Source organism: Temnothorax longispinosus, chromosome 3, assembly GCF_030848805.1.
Source record: "Temnothorax longispinosus isolate EJ_2023e chromosome 3, Tlon_JGU_v1, whole genome shotgun sequence".
NCBI classification, from domain to species: Eukaryota; Metazoa; Arthropoda; class Insecta; order Hymenoptera; family Formicidae; genus Temnothorax; species Temnothorax longispinosus.
In genome coordinates, this window is record NC_092360.1 from 5,033,774 (window position 1) to 5,056,453 (window position 22,680).

The 22,680-nt window shown below is 41.8% G+C and overlaps 2 protein-coding genes and 1 long non-coding RNA gene across 4 annotated transcripts; 2 read left to right on the forward strand and 1 right to left on the reverse strand.

The window, feature by feature from the left end:
* Positions 1-88: 88 nt before the first annotated feature.
* Positions 89-14,730, forward strand: Cdk5alpha (Cdk5 activator-like protein). Its single transcript, XM_071772052.1, has 4 exons — positions 89-1,452; positions 2,404-2,646; positions 13,905-14,201; positions 14,591-14,730. The coding sequence occupies exons 1-4, from the start codon at positions 1,006-1,008 to the stop codon at positions 14,684-14,686; spliced, it is 1,083 nt and encodes a 360-aa protein (XP_071628153.1). The 5' UTR covers positions 89-1,005; the 3' UTR covers positions 14,687-14,730.
* On the reverse strand, positions 3,019-13,897 carry LOC139809283 (uncharacterized). Of its 2 annotated transcripts, none has more exons than XR_011731069.1 (3): positions 9,967-13,897; positions 6,486-7,248; positions 3,019-6,233 (listed from the first exon to the last, which is right to left on the reverse strand). It is a non-coding gene; the product is annotated as an uncharacterized lncRNA (long non-coding RNA). The 2 variants fall into 2 exon arrangements; XR_011731068.1 differs by lacking the exon at positions 9,967-13,897 and adding an exon at positions 9,608-9,952.
* Positions 14,731-14,909: 179 nt separating the features above from the next.
* On the forward strand, positions 14,910-22,408 carry LOC139809278 (uncharacterized). The gene is made up of 2 exons (XM_071772051.1): positions 14,910-16,779; positions 17,062-22,408. The coding sequence occupies exons 1-2, from the start codon at positions 14,913-14,915 to the stop codon at positions 17,175-17,177; spliced, it is 1,983 nt and encodes a 660-aa protein (XP_071628152.1). The 5' UTR covers positions 14,910-14,912; the 3' UTR covers positions 17,178-22,408.
* The last annotated feature ends 272 nt before the right edge of the window (positions 22,409-22,680 follow it).

A 22,680-nucleotide genomic window follows, 5' to 3' on the forward strand; every position in this document is an offset into this window, starting at 1 on the left:
CTTATCGATCACCATCAACGATCGCCATATTGTCTGTAACGCTCTCCCGCCGCCGGGAGGGTGCATTAATCACGAAACTTCATATAGTTTAATAAAAGAAGAAATTTGGCAAGGAAACAGGAGGTAAATCAGTGTCCAACGTCGCGGGAGGAAGAAAAAGTAGTGTCCTTCAAGTCGAAGGTAGAAATCAGCAGGCTGGGAGGTCGGTTGAGCGAGGTGGTGGGTCCCGTCGTGGAGGAGGCCATCGAGCCAGGGGATGCGACCCCGCTGACGGGACCCTCGAGGGAGACCTCGATTCCTCGAGCACCCCCACCGCAGCGTGTCACTACACCGAGCCCGCCGAGACCGCCGCCCGCTACGTCCCAGCATCACCAGAATCCGGGTCACCCGACCCACAATCCGGGACCCCAGTCCCAAAATCCTGGGCATCACAACCCGGGTCATTCGCCCCAAAATCCGGGTACTCCCGACCACAACCCTGGTCACAACCCCAGTCACCAGACTCATAATCCGGGAAATCCCGGCCACAATCCGGGCAATCCCGGTCACAACCCGGGAAATCCCGGTTACAATCCAGGAAATCCCGGCCACAACCCGGGCAATCCCGGACACAACCCGGGCAATCCGGGCCATAACCCAGGTAATCCCGGCCACAACCCGGGTAACCCCGGCCACAATCCGGGTAACCCAGGTCACAATCCCGGTAATCCGGGCCATCCGAGTCCCGTTCAGGAAGATCAGAATCCCGCCGGCCAGCCGACGCAAAATCCCGGCAATCCAACGAGTCCAGGACGAGAAGCTCAGAATCCTCGTCCGAACGTGAGTCGTCAACCAAGTCAGAATCCAACCAATCCGCAGAGCGGCAGAGAGCAGGCACAACCGACGAGTCAGCAGCAACCGCAACAACCGCAACAACCACAACAGCCACAGCAACAACAACCTCAGCCGCAACCGCAACCGCAACCGCAACCGCAACCGCAACATTTGGAGCGCAGCGCCAGTACCATGGGGACCGTATTGTCGTTCAGTCCGCGGGACCGCCGCGGGCCTGTTTACCCGCCAGCGGGACATCAACATCCCGCTGACTTCACGTTAAACAACTTTAATTACGAGCAGCTAAATAATGCGAAGAATCGCGAGAACAAGAGCGGCGTTGCCACGGTGGCGCCGGCGCCACCCACGAATCATCCCCCGACCAACAACAACTCGCTACAGAACAATAACATTAATCTGAACAACAACGACAACGCGAGGATCATTTCGGAAAAGAACGCCCTGGAGAAGAACCTGAAGAAACATTCGCTGTTCATAAATGCCTTGTCGTGGAAGCGGTTCAGCACAACTAATAACAACAAGAAGAAGCTTGATAACAAGAACAAGAATATCGCCTTCAGACAGCCGCTCGATAACATACCTATCGTTGATAAAAATAAGAATATACAGACGCCGCAGGTAAGTACTCGTGTAGAGCAAAAAACTTTTATTCTCCTTTTTTTCGAGAGAAGTGCTTGTAATTCTATTTTGACAAGTGGTAAATTGGCATATTTAATAAATAATTTATATATATACACATATATAAATTATATAAAATAAATAGTTAAGAAACCCCAAGCGCGCTTTAACAAATTATATTCTCATATTATAACACCGACACAAATTCGATCTATTTAGAAATACGTCTAGATATTTTGCTTATATCAATAATACATAGCACCCTTTACCGTAATAATTTAAAAATTAAAAATATTATAAAACATAGAATAAAAAAACAACAATGGAATAAATATATAGTTAAAATAATATATCTCATTGCTTGTTGTGTCTCGAGAAGTCTAGAGATAGAAACAACTCGAAAGGGGGATTTACATACAGTAAAGCATGAAGGAATTAAATATACAACGTGCTTTGACCCCCCGAGACACGATCGAAAGCACATCGATCGTTTGATGTCTCCTTTCGCGTGGCACGAGTTGCTCTTTTCTTTATAAATTTTCAATATTTTCATCTTTCTCTCTAGAAATATGGCTACTTTCAATGTACTTAATGTTTAATTACTAGTTTTTATCATTTGCAAACTCCACATTTAATATCAGCAGAATATAAAATATATAAATATTACATTATAAAATCTATCAATGCTAAAATTTATTTTATTAAACTTATTATCATTGTTAAATAAAGTTTGCAAGAAATTATCACATTACACATACGTTAAATTACCAAAAAATAATATGCGATTACTATAAAGTGGTTTCGTCAATGTTAGCAAGTATATGAGTTTAAAAAGTATTAAGTAATTAAAAACATAAAATTTACATAAGGTTTACAAGAATGTTGATTATATTGAGAAATCTTCTAGTTAGTTTATTGAGAAATGATCTTCTCTCTCGTGGTTTTAATTAGACAAAACCACCGGCGTCGAACAACAATCACACCACGCACAATCCGACGTGTGAGAAATTGATGCAGAAACCCCTGCCTCCTGGACCAAGGAAAACTGTCATCCAGGCCTCCACTTCGGAATTGCTCAAGTGCCTCGGCGTCTTCCTGCACAAGAAATGCACCCGTTTAAGGGACTTCCAGGCTGGCGACGCTGTCATGTGGCTCAGAACTGTCGACAGAAATCTCCTGCTTCAAGGCTGGCAGGTGAGTTTGTCACTTCCAGAGAGTGCGCTTCTTAAAATTATTATGTTTACGTTTTTAAATTATATAAATTAACAAACGTTCACGCTTAAATACGTGTTGCGATTGAAAAAGAAATATGTTGGTTTTTTAAGGTTCTTTGATATTTTTATCTAACGAGTTGAACGTTTCATTTCTGAATAATCTTTAATTTAAAATCTTTAAAAAAATGAAAAAAGTACGGGACATACATCTAATAAATATTTTAAGAAATCACTTAAATACACTATAGGTACTTCTAACTCTCCAAAAATATCTCCACTTGATAATAGTACTTTGATATACTTTTATATTACCGTTCATATTTCAGTATACTTTTATTTGCTAGGTGCTTTAACGTGCTTCGTGAAACATACACGCCGATAATACAGTTATCACGGGCACTGGTTCGACGTTATAATTAATATATTACTCCCGCGGTTATTCCGCTATCGTTGTAATTGGATGATTAAGATATACCAACAGCACGAGATAATTAACTCTCGCTGATTGAACTGCTATGATTAACGTTGATATATACAAGTCATACAAAATCGATACGGTCGACGATCGTTGAGCACCAAATATACATATATCTAAAGAAAAAAAAAGATTGTTATATAAAGCTCAACAGCCTAATACGAATACTGCACTGATCTGTGACATATGTACAAAATATGAATAATTTTCGTTAGAAAGAACTGCTATTCTACTTGGCTCGGCCCACTGTTATTGTTAAACCGGAATATTCCGCAACCGATATCCAATTAAAGAGTACGAATATTTGTCTCCGATGCGTTAAAAGGTTTCGTTTTCCCTGAAGGGACTATCATTACAAGTGGGATGTGATGGTCCACACGCGTCACAAAAGAAAGGGCTTCATACCCTGAATCCCCCGGGATGCGGACAGCGTCCCGCGGGAATAGGTACGCATAATAAGAGTCGCCCAGGACATACAATATGTTAGAGAGGGAATTAGGCGAACTTTTCACGGGATAAAGCCAAGAGTTTCTGTCCCTTCATAACGGGAGCCAATTATATATGTTATATTTGCATCGCAACAGGAGGCTACTGAATTACAATACAGCGTTACGATTATATACTTTCTTGAGTCATATGTGAAATGCTGAATCATAATATACTTTTCCCTAAAAATTGTTTTAATAGAGGAAAGGGAAGGATGACGCAAAGTTTCCGAGAAGCAAGTGTATTGGACTATTTCTTTATTATATTATCTTCGAATATTAAAACACATTGCGCTAAATAAAATATATTTCCTTCTCTCAAGAACGTTTTACAATGTAATTTACCTTTTCTAGAATTATTGTAAAATTATTGAAAATTATCTCTTAAACTTATTTGGAAATTAAGTATTTAAAAAATGTTTCTTTTTCTTGAAAGAAGCCGTGATTTTTAAATATCTCATTCCAGACTATCTAAACTACAAGTCATATCGATTTTCCTTCGATGTTTCTCTTCAGCAAAGTTTTCTCTCTTTTTTATTTTTGACAATTTTATTTTACAATGTTGATATCGTGAGTTTATTGGTTTCAATAAAATTGAATCGTTTATACTTCTTCCATGAGAAACGAATCACGATCAATCGAAAGCATTTGCTCATAATTTTAGTCGGTGCTGGCTCTTGATTCGATTATGAATTCAACGTTTATGCTAATGTGACTATCGTGCGCGATTGCGACCTATGCAAATTGCGCGGCCCCTATAAGACTCGCCTTCTCCGCGCGTAGAAGCTATCGATCAAACTAAAAATATTTCACTCCGATAGTCAACTGACGTAGATGGCCGCTGACTTAAAAATACTACGGAACTATTAATAATACAATGCAAAAATCTGCGTTGTTTATCCACTTTGTACCCTATGTCTTTACGTATTGTATCATCTGCACGCCACATTAGTTTTTATAACAAAAGCCAAATTTTCCCCGACAAACGTTGCAAATGAAAGTTAAAACATTTTTCTTTCTTTGATAAATAAGCGTAACCTTTAAAATTGTTTTACGAGTATGCTTTAATTGAATGCTTCCGTTAGAAAAGGAGTATCTATGGACACACATACAGTCGTAAAAGACGAAACTTTTTAGAAGCATAGAAAAACTTTTTAATGGTATATTATTGGATATATGTTTTAATAATTAAAATATAGTCCAAGCATTTCTAGTAAATGCGCGTTATAAAATTTATCGCGGTTAATCTGATGAGAAGAGTAATTTAACCTTTTTAATTATATCGTAAAAGAGGACTTCTGCAGTTGACATAAAAGTGATCGGTTCAGTCATGCAAGCAGGTAACAAAAATAAATACGTGAAAAAACCGATATGTTACCGCGACATGGATTACTCAAAACGGCGTTTGCATCACTTACGTCGTCGTGCACGAAAGGGTCGATTATCTGTCGATCAAATCGGCAAGAATTTTTTACTTACTTTATGACGAAAGTCACTATCGATTGGCGTGTCGCGCAACCTTCAGCGAACCGCAATGCTCGTGAAGTTTCATGGAAAATAGCTCGAAGCGGTAATAATTCCAGTCCACTGCGGCGGCGATTCTCTGTTCGTGGGCGGACTTTTTTCATCATGAGTGACGTCCCGATTGTTGCGCACAATTGCGCATTGTTGGCATCGACCGACGCGTTTATCCTTGAGCTAAGGTGTCTTTGAAGCATTTCTGGTAATTATAATTATTAGATTCACTGATGTTCGGACAAGCACGGCAGATGATCTTGTGCTTGTATTCGAAATATTTAATCTTTGCATCTGCACAACAAAATATATTTGTCCAAAAATTTTCGTCAAAGTCATTATCAATTGGCATCATTTAAACATATAACAGTCTTTAACGAAATAAGTGTCACACTTGTATAACAGCTAATATATCTATTATCATCTCATTTAAAATATTTGGCAATTAATCTAATGCAGCGTAATTTTTATATACGTTAGCACAATATTGAAATATAAGAAACAATATGCGTCTTTCTTTCTTTCTTTCTCATTTCCACAAAATATATACAGTTTATTATTGATCACTTTAGAGAGTGAGAGAAATAAACGTTTATTTCACAATACGCAATACACAGCATATGAATCCGCTCTGTGATTATTTCCGAGAATTCATGCGGCGTATTTTATCATTTGCGACAATTTGCGGTATATTGCGATATTCGCGTGCTTCAGCCCACTTTGCAGGGAGGCGTCGAAGACGGTCCATAATAAAGTGCTTTTACGTAGACACGCTCCCCGGCAATGTCCCTGCGCCCACCGACATCGATTTCTCATGTCGATAAATTCACGCGTAGGAATCGTTAGAAGGGCGAGATAACGCTCAGTCTCGCATCCAATGCCTGAAAGAGTCCGACGTTATCTCGATGCCCAGATTCCAGAAAATAACCCACTAACGATCGAGTTAGTGTCTATTTCTTGCTACCCGTCTGATTGCGTGTCCACTTTCTTATCGAGAACATATCTCTCTGTGTTGACCTCCTGTGAGGATTCTCCAAGCTTTCTTTCTGGATGATGGAATACTTTCATATAATAAAATTATTAGCGGAATATCTGTAAATGATTGATTGTATAAAAATATACATATTTTATTGATATTATCAATTAAGTTAAATTTATTCATTACTTTTATATAACAAAATGATTGACGAAATATTTGTAAATAATTGTATAAAAATATACAAATTTTATTGGCATTATCAATCAAATTAAACATATTAATTTTTATTTATTTAATCAGCTAGAATGATAAAAGCGTACTACTTTTTCTGTGGAAATTTTGCACAATAATTTTAAAATACTCACCCTACTTAACGTAAGAACATCAATAAAATATACATCAGATGAATTGCCAGTCAAATGTCGTCCAAACAATCAAGAAATAATGAAACGATTAATTATTTATTGTCTACGTCCTACGTAATTTACAAGGCGGTCTTAATGTGTTTCAACATACTCCTAAATTACTAAAGATAGTCTTCCAGCATTTAATTAAGTATCATTAAAACTCATGCGCGCTAAAATCAGCAAAAATAGAAAAAATGTCAAGTAGGAATGATCCTATATCAAACCGCCACAAATAAAAAATATATTTGGATTAACTGTTTTCAGACAAATATACTATCTTTTAAGAAAAATATATATAAATTTTACTTTATTTGTTTTTTACTGTAAATAAAAAAAATTATATAAAAACTCTGACATTTTACAAACAGTTTGCTGCAAAAATATCTGACAGAGAGGTAATTAATCATTTGTTTTCTCAGAATACGATTAATGCTGCGTGTATATATGTGAATTCATATGTGTAAAAATCAATACACCAGACATTTCCGTGAATACAATGCAGCACAAGTATGTACACCGGAGCTATACTTGCAGATATAGCAAAAAGTAGCTATTCGTGCGTCCACGTGCATGTTTAATCCTTGAGGGGGCGTCGTAGGTAAATATACGTACACGATTCTTGTTGTCAATTCGTCCCCTGTAACAACAGCTATCGAAACACCCCCGATTTCCATCCTCAAATCCCTCGAACACCACCCTTTTGGTTACTTCGAGTTTACTCCTGAAATAATCTTATTTATTTTGATCCTACTTAGAGCACTGACCGATATTTATCTTATCTTGTCAGATATTTCTTTTATAGAAAGATTATATCGGACAGAAGCATTGAGAAGATATTCCATAACATTAAGATTTCTTTGATGCAATACATATTCCATTTTTAGCAATAAAATATATTAAGCCAACACATTTTCTTATTAATTCTCTTTAGAGAAAATATATTAATACCTAATATACTGTTTATATTTAATGCAACCTCTTTCTATAATTTTGTAAAACTTAGTTGATGTATATATGGCATTAATCTATATCTATACACTTTATTATATTAAGAAAATTGATTGTTTTTATCTTAAGATGAACATTTTAAGTAACTCTTTTTTAGAAACTAGAAAGCAACTCTAAATAATGAACTTTTAAAATGAATAATAAACTGTTGACATACTTTTACGCTACATCTTTACTTTTTATCTAAGTACTGTTATCATTATCTCATTTTGTTGACATAAAGTCGCATATGGACTTTTTACATTATTCATATTGCGACAACCTACTCGCGAATGCAAAATAAATATTACAGGAAAAGGCTAAAGTTGATAAACTTCTAAGCCATCTATCTTATATTGTGGCAAATCCACGACAGTGGAAGAACTAATGAGGTTTCGGTTGACGAGATGTGGGAAAACGCTGTAGGAAAGAAATGTGCAGCAATGCCGTATTAAGGGGGAAAATCGCGCAAGGGATGAAGGGTCACGTGCACCGCAAATGTTGCGCAAGAGCGACGGCAACGTCGCGAAATCATCCCATAGGGATATGTGAAAAAATGCGGGTGTTCATAAGAGGGACGTTCACCCCTAGATTTTAATTACAAAGGGGAGACACTTTCTTTTCTCGGACGTCAGCCCCTGATAAAGAGTATTTCTATCGCCCTAAATCTACGATCGAGCGTAAGAAATTATGCAGACAACTGATTTTTTCAAGTAGTGCCCCTGAATTAACGTTAGCGGAAAATGAATATTAAAAGAACGATTACGATTACGATATTGAGTTTTAGTTGGAACTAAATATAAATATTTGATAACGCGACGCGCATTATGGCAGCAATATTATAATAATGTTTTTTTCTATTAAACGTTTTAAAACCAGGTCATGCAAAACTCTGGCCTTTGTTCCATTTTCACCGTTGTATTCAATTTGAGCGCATTAATGACTGACCAGATTAATAATATCTAATTACTCATGATTTTCGACGCATTTGACGGAAGTAGGGTGATCAGACACCGTACATAATTTTTTAACGTTACCGTAATACATATTCTTTAATGACCCATAAATTTTCATATCTGACGTGATAATAAAAAGCGAAGTGATGCAGAAATACGTAATATATAAATTAAATATAACAAAAATACATATACGAACAAACACAAACATGTAGGAGATATTTTTATTGAGAACAAAGAAATTCTATTTTGCACATTTCTATTTTTATGAAACAAATGCGTAACAAACAGCGAAATAATGGAAAAATTCGTACGTATATAAATTACATATAACGAACAGGCATAGATATGGAAAAAATGTTTTATTTTAGACTTTTAAACAATAGACGATAGACAAAACAAAGAAATTCTATTTTGCGCGTTTTTATTTTTATGGAAGAAAACGTTATTTTTTGCCCAAAGCTCAACGTTCCGGAATATCGAAATGCATTAACAACTACAAATCCACCCTCCTTCCTGCGCGTGTTTAAATCTAATTCCTCAAGTCTAATGTGTGTATGCAATTCATCCTGAGAGTATGTACTCCGAACGTGTGTCTAGAAACCACACTACGATGTGCACGTGTAAGCGGTGTAAGGACAACCAACCGAAGCGTGACCGTGTATACAAGAAGGAGATAGATGTGGCAGCTTATACGATTAGTGTGTTTTGTGATAAAATCGAATGTTATTGCGTGTGTTGGGAGAGAGAAGAAAATTCGAGATATATGCGTCTATGGAAATTTTGTCTATTCGATCGCTTTAGGACTATCAATATAAAAAATATCTTAAACAATTTCATTAGAACTGAAAAAAGGCGATTATTGTTAGATATAATCCAAACTCGAGCCTAAGTAAATCTTATTTGCTTCGTGATACATCTTAATACGTATAACTTCTTTAAAAGCTGCACCGGATAATCTAATTATCAGTTTCATGAAGCATTTTTGAAGAAAAGAAGTAATTATTTTTATAATATTTTAATTATTTCAATGTATATATTATTCAAATATTTAAAATTAAAAAGAGAAAAATAAATATTAGATTTAAAAATCGATATCTCGTTTTCGAAATTTATCTAAAAATAAATATATCCTACCTAATTTCTTGCGATAGCCGGTATGCAGTATACATTCAGTCGCATTCACTATTGCAACTATAACTGTTACAAGTATAACAGGTGAAATATTGACTCTCTACGTCATTCCATTATCGTTTAGCCCCATTGGGACGTCAAAGCACGCGAGCAAACTGTCTTGTAAACTGACCATACACGATATGATTCACCAATCGGTTCAGTCTGGACGTTAAACAAGATCAAATCGGGACGCGTTGTTGAAAATCTGGTTAAAAGGAAACCATACATGGCTGAGATTGAAAATTCCGTTCCTGTCACGTTTCCCGCGCGCGTCACGTGCATCACGTGTGTCACATGGCATCTGTCACTTTATTAATTACCTTTCAAGAAAACACTCGGTGATCGGAAGAAAGACAATTGAGACGATGTAACAGCGCAATCAGTTAGATAACCTTCATGTAACTACTAGCACCCCGTTAGAATCAACCAAAAGCGGATATCGGTGGCGGATAGCGGTGGCGGCACGCGGATATGGCGCGCGCGTGTGTTTCATTAATTTCCATAATTTAATTACGCGTACGCATAGCTCGGAGGCTAATTCACGCGGATTTGGGTCCCCGCGAAGTTCCATCTGGGACATCCCCGAGCCGACTAAGCGTCAGGATTGCCGTTGCGGTTGAAAGTGTTTCGCGTGCATGCCAACTACGACGTTAATTGGTCCAAGTAGTGCACTCGCGCGCTATTCGGAGAGTCGTTATCCGTAGTCTTGGAAATTTAATTAAAAGGTTTAGGTATACGCGCAGGCGACTCGAATAACGCGCGAGTAGGCCCGCTCGGTAGTAGAGCGGGCCGCTCACCCCTGGCGAATATCGACCGACCTAGAGGTATATACGTCCTCGCCGGGTATATTGGCACCCCTAATTCTGCTGCACCGCATCCGCGGCCCTCGAGGCCCTCTTGAGTTATACCTGATCGAGAGGGTCGCCTCTCCAGTCAGCGAAAGCACGTGGAAACCCTAACGAATCATGCATGCGACAGCGAAAGCTTTGCACGCTCTACTCCTCGCAAAAACACTATGGAAAATCGTTTTACATTTTTTTTCCTCAATTTTTCTCACATTTTTCTCTTGCCCGTCGATCAATCTGTTGTCGATTTCTTCGCAGTAAAAAAGGATCAAAAGAATCATTGAGAAAATAAGATTTAAGAATTCCCAAGTGGGCAAAAGTAAAAATTTTGATTTTTTTTTATAACAAAGCGGATATCTTGGGTGACCCTATAATTTTACGAGCGCTACTTTCGCTCACGCAACGAGTTATAAGTCCATAGGCCGGGTTTTACTTCGCTAAGTTGTAGACATAAAAACATATCTTCATCGATAGACGCTATTTATGAATAATTTTTCTCGATAACGTCACGCGATCTGCCCTATTCGTAATACTATCGATACTTCGTCCGTTAAAGCACGTCAGCCATCTTAAGCACAATCTTCCTTAGGGCTGCATTCCGATATTTGCTGTCAGTAACTGTCAGTACTGAAAATCTATGGTGTACGTGACTAACGTGACGTAAAATATAGAAAAATAGATTTTTAGTACTAACGCAGTGAATATCGCGAAATGCAGCCTACATATCTTCCAGAAATCTTCAATATTTAGAGCAGTTGCTAAGTGCTAAAAAGAAAAAAGTACATGTTGGCAATTACACAGCAGATTCACAAGATTGTGCAACAAAGTAAAGGTACTTACTTCAAATATTAATGTTTAATGCAGAAGGATTGTAATCTAAAAGGATTATTCTAATTATTAATTGATACAATGCATTTGTTGCAATAATAATGAATGTGAATCGCGCGCTCGTAATCAGTATTGAATAGACACAAGTCAAAAGATTTTATAATCCATTATTATTTATCTTGTACCAATTTTACTTAAATTCATCCTTTCACATTGGAAATAATAGATGGACTGTAAATTTAAGAACTTGACGGAGCGACCGACTTAAATTGTAATGTATAAAGATGTATAAAGCAACGGTGAAATTTGCCAAATGGAGTTTTACGCCGCAAGCAATTCCGTTCACGGGATGTTAAGGTAGTAGCTGTCTGATTGTATTTCCGGTTCCACGAGCGAATCAGGCGCGGATTTTCGCGGCAGGATCGAGAGAATCGCTGGCGCGTAAAACCCCTTTTTCTTTCCGCTGCATTGTGCAAGGTGCACTGCTCCGATTATCCTGCGACGCTGGCACGAGGGCGTGTCGCCGTCGCCGAGAAGTGTCGTCGGCCCTGCCAGCGTCGTACGACGGACAACGGGAAGGGGGGGGAGGCTGCAGAGGGGGACGCATCCTCGCGTGTGAGCAAATTGCAAACGTGAGTGCGCGCGGCAACGTAATGTGCATTAAGCCGAGAGACACGGCTAACGAGGAACGGGGCGGCCGACTATGCGGCGCGGGTAATAAAAACAGCAGCAGGTTGCCGATCGCGCGGGGAGGAAAACGTATCGAGGGCATCGATCCTCCCTGGGTCACCGGTGTGGCCTCACCGCGCTTAATGCACCCACATGTGCACGCCGTGCACCACCTCTCACGAATCGATGCACCTACGCTCCTCCTGCACCGTGAGCCGATGCATCCATGCGCGCTAATACGACTCGCTCCGTACCGTCTTGACGTGCACGCCGCGAACTGATGCGTACACGGGTTCCCCCTTGAGACGTATTATAATATACATAGCAAACACATATTTTTCTCTCTTAAACGAGACAATCATTATAAGTATTATTCATGATATAATGCATAATTAATTGATTTTGTTTTAATAGTTGATATTAAATTACTCCAACATGTCACACAATATGTGTACCTCTGTTTATGAAGCAGGAATATTATTTACTTACGGTAATATAGGCCAAGCTATCATTTTACATGGATTATAAAAACTAGGTCAAATTAATGTGCCTACATCCTCAATCTGAAGTCCTTGAATAAGTTCTAACGCGAATTAAAATCAAAGAATCAAAGAGGAAAATATTTTTCTTGTATTATATTTTTATCTTTGATTTTAATTCACGTTATACTGATTTAAAAACTAAAATGATAAAGGTGACCAGATACAGGTCTTAAGAGTCCCGGCATTGGTACATTTATCTTACTTGTTGCATTTTTACTTTTTACTCTTTTTATTCAAATTTTGCATTAATTGCGTTTTCGAAATTTGATAAAATATTATCTTTTTCTTTCGCAATGCCCCTGCACATTTTCTTACATAAGACAAGATGTGCGTTCGAATAGCCTGTGCCTTAAGAAAATATGTATAGATTTCTTCGCTTTTCTTGATTTGGCAACAATATTAGAAAAGTCATTTCACTTTTATTCCGTAAAAATTTATAAATTTTTATGAGTTACATACATACATATGTGCATGTATATTTGTGTATGTGTGTATAAAGAAAGTACATATATATATGTATATAAAAATAATATATAGTTGTATACATAGATGTACTTAATTTTCTTTTATGTTTCATGGCTAACGGAGGTCTTATCGGAGTATAAATAGACTCTCTATTTATACGACATATTCTCCTTATATGTGTATCCGCACTAATTAACATCTATGTGACTATATTTGTATCGAAAGCACCTGCGTTCGATATATATGCCTATACATATTTATACTGACACACATGTACAAATGTACGTGTATGAAAGGACGTGTGTCCCTAAAGTCCCTATAGTGAAATATTCAACATGTATGTGGCACTATCCAACACAGCAAGACACTATGCAATTAGTGGCATACGTAAAAGCATAGTTCATATATTAACAATACCTAATATAATATCAACAATACGTATATCAAGTACATATATATATATATTAAGAGTTGAATTTTACCTCGACTTATCTCAAAACTGTGTCAATTTAAATAACATTAAAATGCAGGCTTAGACAAATATCCAATGAACACATGATTTTAAACTTCTTTTCTATTTCCGTAATTGCGAGTTGTCACGAACTTTATTTTTATCGCTCATTATTGCCTGGAGATACACTGCTGATAATTATATTACAGAATAATGTGCTTTAGATATGAATCATACTCTTCTACGCAATTACGTTTATGAATGTACGAGTTATTTTATTAAAAGAGCGAATATTTCTGGACAATTTGAAAGACTTTTCGCTAAATGCTAAAATGCTGTTAATATAAAGTTATCCATAAAAAACCAACATGTTTTACTTAATTTACAAATTAGACTAATGTAGGCTACTAAATAAAATATATGAAATTTTAATCACATTATTTATCTTTCTTTGTCAGGACGTGCCCTTTATAAACCCTGCCAACGTAGTGTTCGTGTATATGCTGGTGAAAGAGCTCGTCGACGGAGACGAGGCGTCCGAGAAGGAGCTTCAGGCGACGGTACTGACGTGTCTTTACCTGAGCTACAGTTACATGGGTAACGAGATCAGTTACCCGCTAAAGCCGTTCCTCGTCGAAGACAGCAAGGACAAGTTCTGGGACCGATGTCTCCTGATCGTCAACCGACTCAGCTCCGAGATGCTGCGAATCAACAGCGAGCCCGGATTCTTCACAGAGATCTTCAGCGAGCTGAAGGTATGTCCTATTGTCAAGATTTATTGACATAACAAATGTTACAATAAATGATTTGAAAATCGCACGTGCATCTTGTTACTTAAACTTATTAATTTATCGTAGCGCATAAAAGTAATATAATATTTCCTTTAAGAATTTGATGTAACTATTTCTACTAACTTATCAATTACTTATTAATTTATTCGTCTAAAATATTTAAATCAATAGAAGTACTAAAAAATACATTTTTTTATATTATTAAAATTAAAAGCATTTTGTTATTTGATATGCAATAAGAAGTGACAGTTTTCCTCCTATAAAAACTGCCCTCTTTAAAGAATTCTTCGAAGAAAGATCGCGAAACAAGAATTCTTCCCCGGAGTCAAACTCTAATCTGTGATTTCGAATAGGCCTGCGGTTCCAGCGAACGCGGAAGTCTGTCTGGCAGCGGCCTCGAACGAAGCCTCGTCGTCTCCGGAGTCGCGGTACCCACCAAGGCAGCTTGACGGAGCTACACACACCTGCTGGTGCGCATCGCCAGGCACGGCTGCGACGTCACGACGCTCTGACGATGGCCGTCGCGACGACGTGGAGCCGCTCTCGCAGCTTGACCCCACCGCATCGACCTCGACTTCGACCCCGACGTTGCCCCGCCAGCGGCCGCGGTCTAGTCGCGACGACGACATATTTTGCCCGTCGTGCGGCCGACGGCGCCGCGAGGAGATCCCATGGATGATCGAGGACTTGGACGCCATCGAACCGGCACCACTGGAGTCGCAAAGAACGCCGACAAGGGTCTGCAGCTGCGAGGAAGTCGAAACTAGAGGACGCGCCAGTTTCCTGAGGGTACGCAGCACCGAGGTGACATGGAGCACCAGCAGCTTCATGTCGCCCCACGAGGCGATCTGGGATCTGAGAAGGCGTACCAGCGAGGGTACAGAGTTCCGCTGGGAGCTCCATACCTCGAGCACCGACTTGGATCTCGCCAGGAAAACAAAGTGCAGCTGCCACAGTCTGACTCCGCAAGGGAAGAAGTCGGAGGGCGTGCATCGCGGCGATCTCAGAAAGCATCACAGTGCAGAGACGGACAAGTGGTCGGTCAAACCGGAGAATCTGCTGACACCGATGCACGACCTAAGGAAGCATAGCAGCGACGACACCAGATTCGCGAGGGAGGCCAAGTGGTTACAGGTGCCGGATGTAATGCGGAATCCGAAGCCCAGGTGCACCTGTCCCAAGGTGAAGACCCCGGCACCCGCGTCACCGGTGGAAGTGAAGCCGCAGGAGAAGATACCGGAGAAGCCGATACAGAAGGATGAAAAGAAGCTGTACTACTCGAAGTCGTTGACGCCCGACGATTCGGCCGTGACATGGGAGAAACCGGAGGTGAAGAGGCAAGTCAGCGAGGATCCGAGAGCCGCCAGAGGGAAAAGAGAGCGACCCAAGTTAGAGCGCTCGGCGCAAGTGAGAAGCGAAAGTTCAAGGAGATGGGGCTTCTCCGCTAAGGAGAAAGACAAAGACAAAGACAAAGACAAAGACAAAGAGAAGGAGAAGGTCATCAGTCCGGCGGAGAGCAAGAAACGAGAGAAGATACGAGCAAGGTGGGCCATGAAACCGCACGTCTCTTTGCCCGCCGAGAAAAAGGCGCCGAAGTGGTACAGGAGTCAGGACGAGACGAAGAGCAAGAGTCTGCGCGAGCGACCCAAGTACAGCATACGCAGGAGCATGTCGCCGGAGCCGGATCCACGGCAGATGAGCAAACTGGAGAACAGAATCGTACGGCGTCTGATCTCGCCAGAGATCTCCATCACCAGCACCAAGTGGGCACCGTACGAGGACTCGTCGCCGTTACCGACGATCGGGATAAAGAAGCGCGAGCAGAAGCACATCAGCGATATCAAGTGGACGCCGTACGACGAGTCCCCAAGCGACATCCCAGTCGAGGTAATCGATGACAAGAAATGGTCACCCTTCCACAATGTCACGCCTCCGGAGTGTCCGCCGGAGGCGGCGACGCCCAGCAAGAGCGACGACGAAAAGTTCCGGTGGAAGATCCTCAATCAGGTCGCGCCGTTCCCGCTCTATCAGGGCGGCTGGAAGGACGAGTCGCCGGAGAAAACGCCGCCGAAGAAGGTGACCACGCCAGAGGATCTATCGTCTCCGGTCTGGTCGCCGAGGGTGCCTGGGGATACTCCCGCTAAGCGGAAGAGTATCATAAGACCGGAATACTCGCCGGAGTACTCGCCGCCGGCGCGCAGGTCCAGCAAGCCCAAGCTCATCCGGAAAGGTGCGTTCAGGGCGAAAACGTCGGCCCCTACCAATCCTCTGGAGGACAGACTGCCCCAGGCCGGGCCTCTTCCGCCGACGGTAATAATACGCGCTGCTAGCGAAGAGACTAAGCGACTGAGGCCCCAGCTGACCAGATCCATAGCCCTGCTGGAGGTGCCGAAGCAAATAGATGCAACGAAGAGATCGTTGAGCGAGGAGGGACCGCGCATGCGTCCTCGCGAGCGTCCCAAACCGCCCGGAAGAACTCGCAGCGAGGAAGTGTCCAAGTACGACGATCCTTGGTTGGTGAGGGCCGAGTCTCCTGAGCTGCGTGAGTACGTTACGACAGTATAACGATTGCTTCCATAAGCCGTCGATTAAGTCGGCAGTGAACCACGGCACTTCCTTAATTTATAATCGACGCGCTTATCACAAGCAGCTCGGCAAAATGCAACAAAATACATAAATGAAGATCCTGTACAGTTTAAAGGAATTATTATTTTCTAATATCCATTCCTACGATTTTATAAAGAATTACTGAATAAAAAAAAAAACGAAGTCTCAAATGACGAAGCTAAAATGACGATGCACCGTTAAATTGGGGTTCAAACAGCTATTCGGAGAGAGAGGCGTCCCGCGACCAGACAGCAACAACAGCAGCAGCAGCAGCAGCAGCAGCAGCAGCAGCAGCACCACGGTTTCCTCGCAAGGGCCTTACGAAGAATATAATCTTCGAAACCACCTAAAAGACGCAACGGCGGGGCACAACTAGTCGAGATGAAGATTAACGAGGTCGAACGAGACGAGGAAGGAAGATTCTAACACGATCGCGCCCGCACGGGCGCCGAAAACTTCGTTGGCCTACACGAAGACTACAATGAAAAATACCAAAAAAAAAAAAGAAGAAAAAAAAAACGAAATAACTTCCAACTCATTTTCGGCATTCGACGGTTTCATTTCCATAGTAGACGCGCGAGTCGGAAGTTCTCAGAAACGGGCGGAAGTCGAGGCGAGGGGTCAAGGACTGACTATTATTTAAATAGCGTAATATATACATGTGCGTTTCGTCGCGCTCGCGGGGAAGCGGATGTACTCCTCCTCGGAGAGCGCGACGTCTGAATGTTCTCAGCTCAAGACGAAAAAATGTAGGGTCGCGTGCGCGACCGGGCGGACATCCGGGTAGATCCGGGAACTCTGTGGGGCGAGCGTGACGGAACAGCCGGGTGCCGCTCGGCGAACGCGGACGAGACGGTTCACGGTGTAGGGCGTTGATTGATAGTTCTATAACGTAATTAATAACGTAATGCTAAAAACGATTAAAGTACCGACTTAGGGAATAATAATGACATGAATCTCTGTAGTGTAAGCGTGACTCGTTGATTCGCGGAGAGAGAATGCTCCTCCGCTGCGGAGGATGTAAGATCGTGGATACACACAGGGTGCGTCCGACGTGGGTCGAGCGATCTGCCTCGATCGCTCGGACGCGCGCGAATAAATAATGCTAAGCATAATTTGTATATGTGTACACGTACCCCCTCGGTACGTATGCACGTAATTATATAATATTTGTAACGTTCACGTTCGAGCGACAAGTATGTAAGAGGAGATGGGAGATAGGGAGGAAAATGGAAGAGAAGGAGGAAAAGAGGAAAAAAATCGCGGAGATGCGATTCGAGCGCATCGTGATCAAAGGATTGGCCTCGTTCCAGGGGCAACGCGGATCCCCGAGAGTCCGCTCGATCGAGAGCTATCGGGGCTCGACGAGATACGACTCTTTGTTACTCGTTCATATCTGTTTTTTTTTCCTTTCATTTTATACGTTATATCGGCGTGCGCGAAATCATTGGATCGCAGCAGCGCCGCGCGATATCGACGCGCTTGGATCCAGATTCGCGACGATCGATTTCATTCGTTGTTCGGGCGACGATCTGGCGGTCGTAACATGGAAAAAAAAAAGAAAAAGGAACGCCGCCGGATACGTAGCCCCCGTGTGTGCCGGTGCGTGCAATATTAATTAAGGGATCGAAACGTCGGTGGACAACCGCGTGAGTACGGAGTACTAAGGGGTAAGAAAAAGAAAGAGAGAAACCAAGGAGGAGAAAACCGACAGGGTGTGTCCGTGGGGGGAAGGCGATCGGCTGCGCGTATTTAATCGTTTCTCCCTTCATCCCCCTCGGTGCGACGCGTGTAGTTCGTTTTCGATTGAACACGCCGTGTCTCGTTGCCGCTTGCGTTGCCACTCGCGCGCTACTCGCTTCAATTTTCGTGCTCGCGCGCGAAGGACTTTCGTCGCATCCCGCCTTCGACATCCCCTCAGCCCCCCTTGCGTCCATGATCTTTTTCTATATCGTGCGTGTGTCTCGTGAACGATATGGCTCAGTGTTCTGCGCGGCCGATATTACTGTATATAGCATAACGCATAGGAAATTTCTCACTTAGGTAACGGTCGTGTCTGTGAGCAGGTACCGTTAACGAGGAGAGATGCCGCCCCCGCGCACATTAGGGACGCGTTAGTCGCGGCCGAGTGCGCTCGAGCGACGACGCTGATTAAACTCAAGCCCCCCTTTCTTTTCCCTCGTTAGCGAACACGTCCGATCTCGTGTCGCGCGAACGACCGTCGTTTAGCGCGTAATTATTTTTGTTTCTTTCTTTTTTAGGATAGCTCCGCGTATAATTAGCGCCGCGTGAACCCTCACCCGGTAATTTTCGCGCGAGCGAGACTCACACGCGCGCGCAGTAACTCTCATCTAAGTACCTTGCCGCTCTTTCTCTCTCGATGCACCCTCTCGACACACGCTCCCCTTTCGTTCCCTTCTAAGTCTCATCGATCGTCCGTAAACCGTTCCCGGAACGCGATCGATGAGCGATTAGTGATATTACGACTAGCGATACGATAGAAGTTAATTCGAGTACTCGTAGCGAAGGTGTCCGCCGCGAGGAGGGGGCCCGTTTACGTTCGTTTACTCTTGTACTCCGTTCGCATCTCGCCTTCTGAGCGTCACGAAATCGAGCACAACCGTCAGCGAGATCGACGCGTTCCGTGCGTTTCTCTTAAAGGCGAAACCTTGTAAAAATTTCAAAAGAAAAAGAGAAAGGAACAATCGTACATGCCGCGGCGAAAGAATATTTAAGAAGAAAACAGCGAGGGTCGCGCTGTAACAGTCATGTCCATTTCTATCAATGTAGATTAATCTCGGTTTAACTTCCCAGTGAACACAATGTCCCAAACTGGGACATAAGACGTCTTAGGACGTGAACAGACGTGACATTTTGTAACGTTAGAGAAGCGCTACAGACCCGTATAGATATATAGGTAGTGTACAGGCTTTTCTGAGCGCTACAAAGTATCCCGCCTCGGGCCCTTAAAGATATCATAATTTGGAACATACGTGTTGTCTGCGTTATCTATTTCTAATTTTTACAACTAGGGAAGAATAAAAAGTAAGTTAAACCGAGATTAAAGTTAATCTGCATTGGTAAAAATGGACATTAGTCGCACTAACTTCATCGACAAAGCTACGATAGCGTAAATAAAAAATGAACATTTTTTCGGATCGTAACAATAATAATTTCGAGGTGACAGCCATACATTTCGCGACAAATTTGATGCAGCCGCGATTATCATCTCGAAACAAGAAACGCACGGGATCGCGTCAGGCGAGGAAAAGAAAACGCGATGCATTCGAGCGAACGCGCAAGTCGTTCCGCGGTTCCGCCGCGAATCCTCGCGAGGATCTCTGATCCGCGACGGACGCGCGCGCTTTCATTTCCGGCTCGCGCTTCCGTCGACGACGATTCGCGGAAAAATCGGGGAGCCCGAGCGGACCGCGCGATCTACCGAAGCCGACTCGTCGCGTTCATGGTCGTCGCACCCCCGAATTCGCACCTCGCGGGGCGTGAAGGGCCAAGGTGTAACGCTGCCTGGCGGTGCCAGGGTACCTATTCTTGAAATCGTTCGTTATGAAACGAATTCGTTTATGAACGAAAAGGTGGGGATTTCTCAGTTGAGCGCCAATAGCCCAGTTGACGCACCTTTTCGTTCATAAACGAATTCGTTTCATAACGAACGATTTCAAGAATGGGTACCCAGGGGAGCCAGGCCGTGTCCGTCGTGTCGCGCGGTCGCGCCGCATGGTCGCCGCTTGTATTTTACACGTACGTACGTACACGCATTATACGCTACATAGAGATTCGTTTCTCCACGAATTACACACGTATACATATATAAAGAAATATATATAAAAAAATATATAAATATATATATATATTATATATATATATATAGTTTTCTCCCCTCTCGTAGTGCGTACACATAGAAGTTTATTACGGCGTCATTGCGTACTGTACGATATTATACATAGCGTAAAAAATAAAAGACTACGTCGCGTACTCACTATCAACCGAAGGCCGAAGAGACGCTCATGCCGCCATTCGCGCGCACGGTCGTCGGCGGATGGGCCGTGTATACGTATATCTACACAAACACATGTATGTGTATATATGTAAGACACGGACACGCGTTCGTTCGAATAATGAAGTAGGATGATTAGGGCACGTGTGTGCGCTGAGAGGACGCTATTACAGTAAAAAAAAAAACTTGTATCCGTGCTGCCATTAGCGTTAAAACAGGAGGCGGAGGTGCAGTAAGGTGTGAGGACAAGCCAAAGTATATAGTTAACGAAAATACACACGAATTTATGTCCACGAGGAGACGTACTAACTTATACGTATGGAGAGTGAGAGTGTGAGAGAGAGAGAGAGGGAGAGAGAGAGAAGAATGAGAGAAAATGAGAGAGAGAAAGAGGAAATGAGAGAGAGAGAGAGAGAGAAAATGATATATGTATACAAGCGCACGCATACTCGCATAAATACGCTTAGTTGCGTAAATCCGTGTATAAAGAAAATGCGGCGAACGGGAGAAAGAGTTTCGCAAACACCTCTTCTTTTACTTTCTACTTCGACAGTGAGCGGCGAAGGAGAATAATAAAAGATTAGATTTGGCAAATCGTTTCTTTCGCCTCGAAAGCTGCTCTTAAAAGAGAATTTTTAAGCCCTTCTAAGCTCGGTATGACGAAATGATCGATGAGAGAAATCGGCACGGGATAAGAGCTCGTTATCTGTCGAAGCGCGTCACGCGTAAAAATTAACGGACGAACGGTTCTTCACGCTCTTCTTCACGCTCGTTTGTATTTCCCTTGAGTTCACATATGCGGAGTTTCGCGATTAAGTATATGCGATATCAATCGACGACAATTGATAGACATCTCAATCCCTCCCCCCCCCCCTCCCCGCGGGGGTGCATGTGAATTCGTTTCGTGGCGCAGTGTGAGAATAAGTTTAGGGATCTTCATGTTGAATAATTAGCAGTCTCATCCTATGTATCGTATAATCGAGAGATTCAAGCGGCCGTGAGCAGTACGTAATTTAGCGTAAAAAGACACGAGAAAACTATATAAGACGGATAAGCGGAACCCTGAGTTTATTAACGGTATTCGTAGCGTGTACTTGTAATTTCGGATTTGTGATTCGATTTGTTGTTTGAGTTCCCTGAGCTACGTTGTTACGTTTTTTTCTTTGCGCCTATTAGTATACGTCATTCCTCTTCTTCTCCCACGAACGACATTATTTATTACGATTATTGTAAGTATTATGCTCTCTAATGCGATATTACATTGTGATAACGTGAGACCTGTTTCTAGTCCGGCTCTTCTAATCTCGTTAATTATTCTGTCGGTACTCAGTCCAATCCTCGCCCAGCCTCCCTGTCTCCCCTCTTCCCCCCCCCCATCCCCTGCCCTTGTCCCCGACCGTAATGATTTGTCAAACGATACGACGCGTCGCGAGATGCGTAGATCTCGCGTATAGAAAGGTGCATCCTCTGTGCAACAAATACAGTATACAATCCGTAAAATATGAGGTCAATGTTGATTTGTTTAAATAAATGTAAGTTTGAAAACCCATCGTGGTATTTTTTATTCACGCGACGCACGGAGCGGTCATTTACGTCTCGAATAATTCACGCGGTATAATTCTACTTTTTAAGTAATTATATACATATTATATATCTGCAATTTTCTAACTTGAATATAATACGTTATTATACATATATATTAATTTATATATATAATTAAATATATATACATATATTATATTAAAAGAAACGTAACATCTAATAAATTCATGATCTTTCTATTAATTGTGTGAACAATATAGAAGTACTATATAATTATTT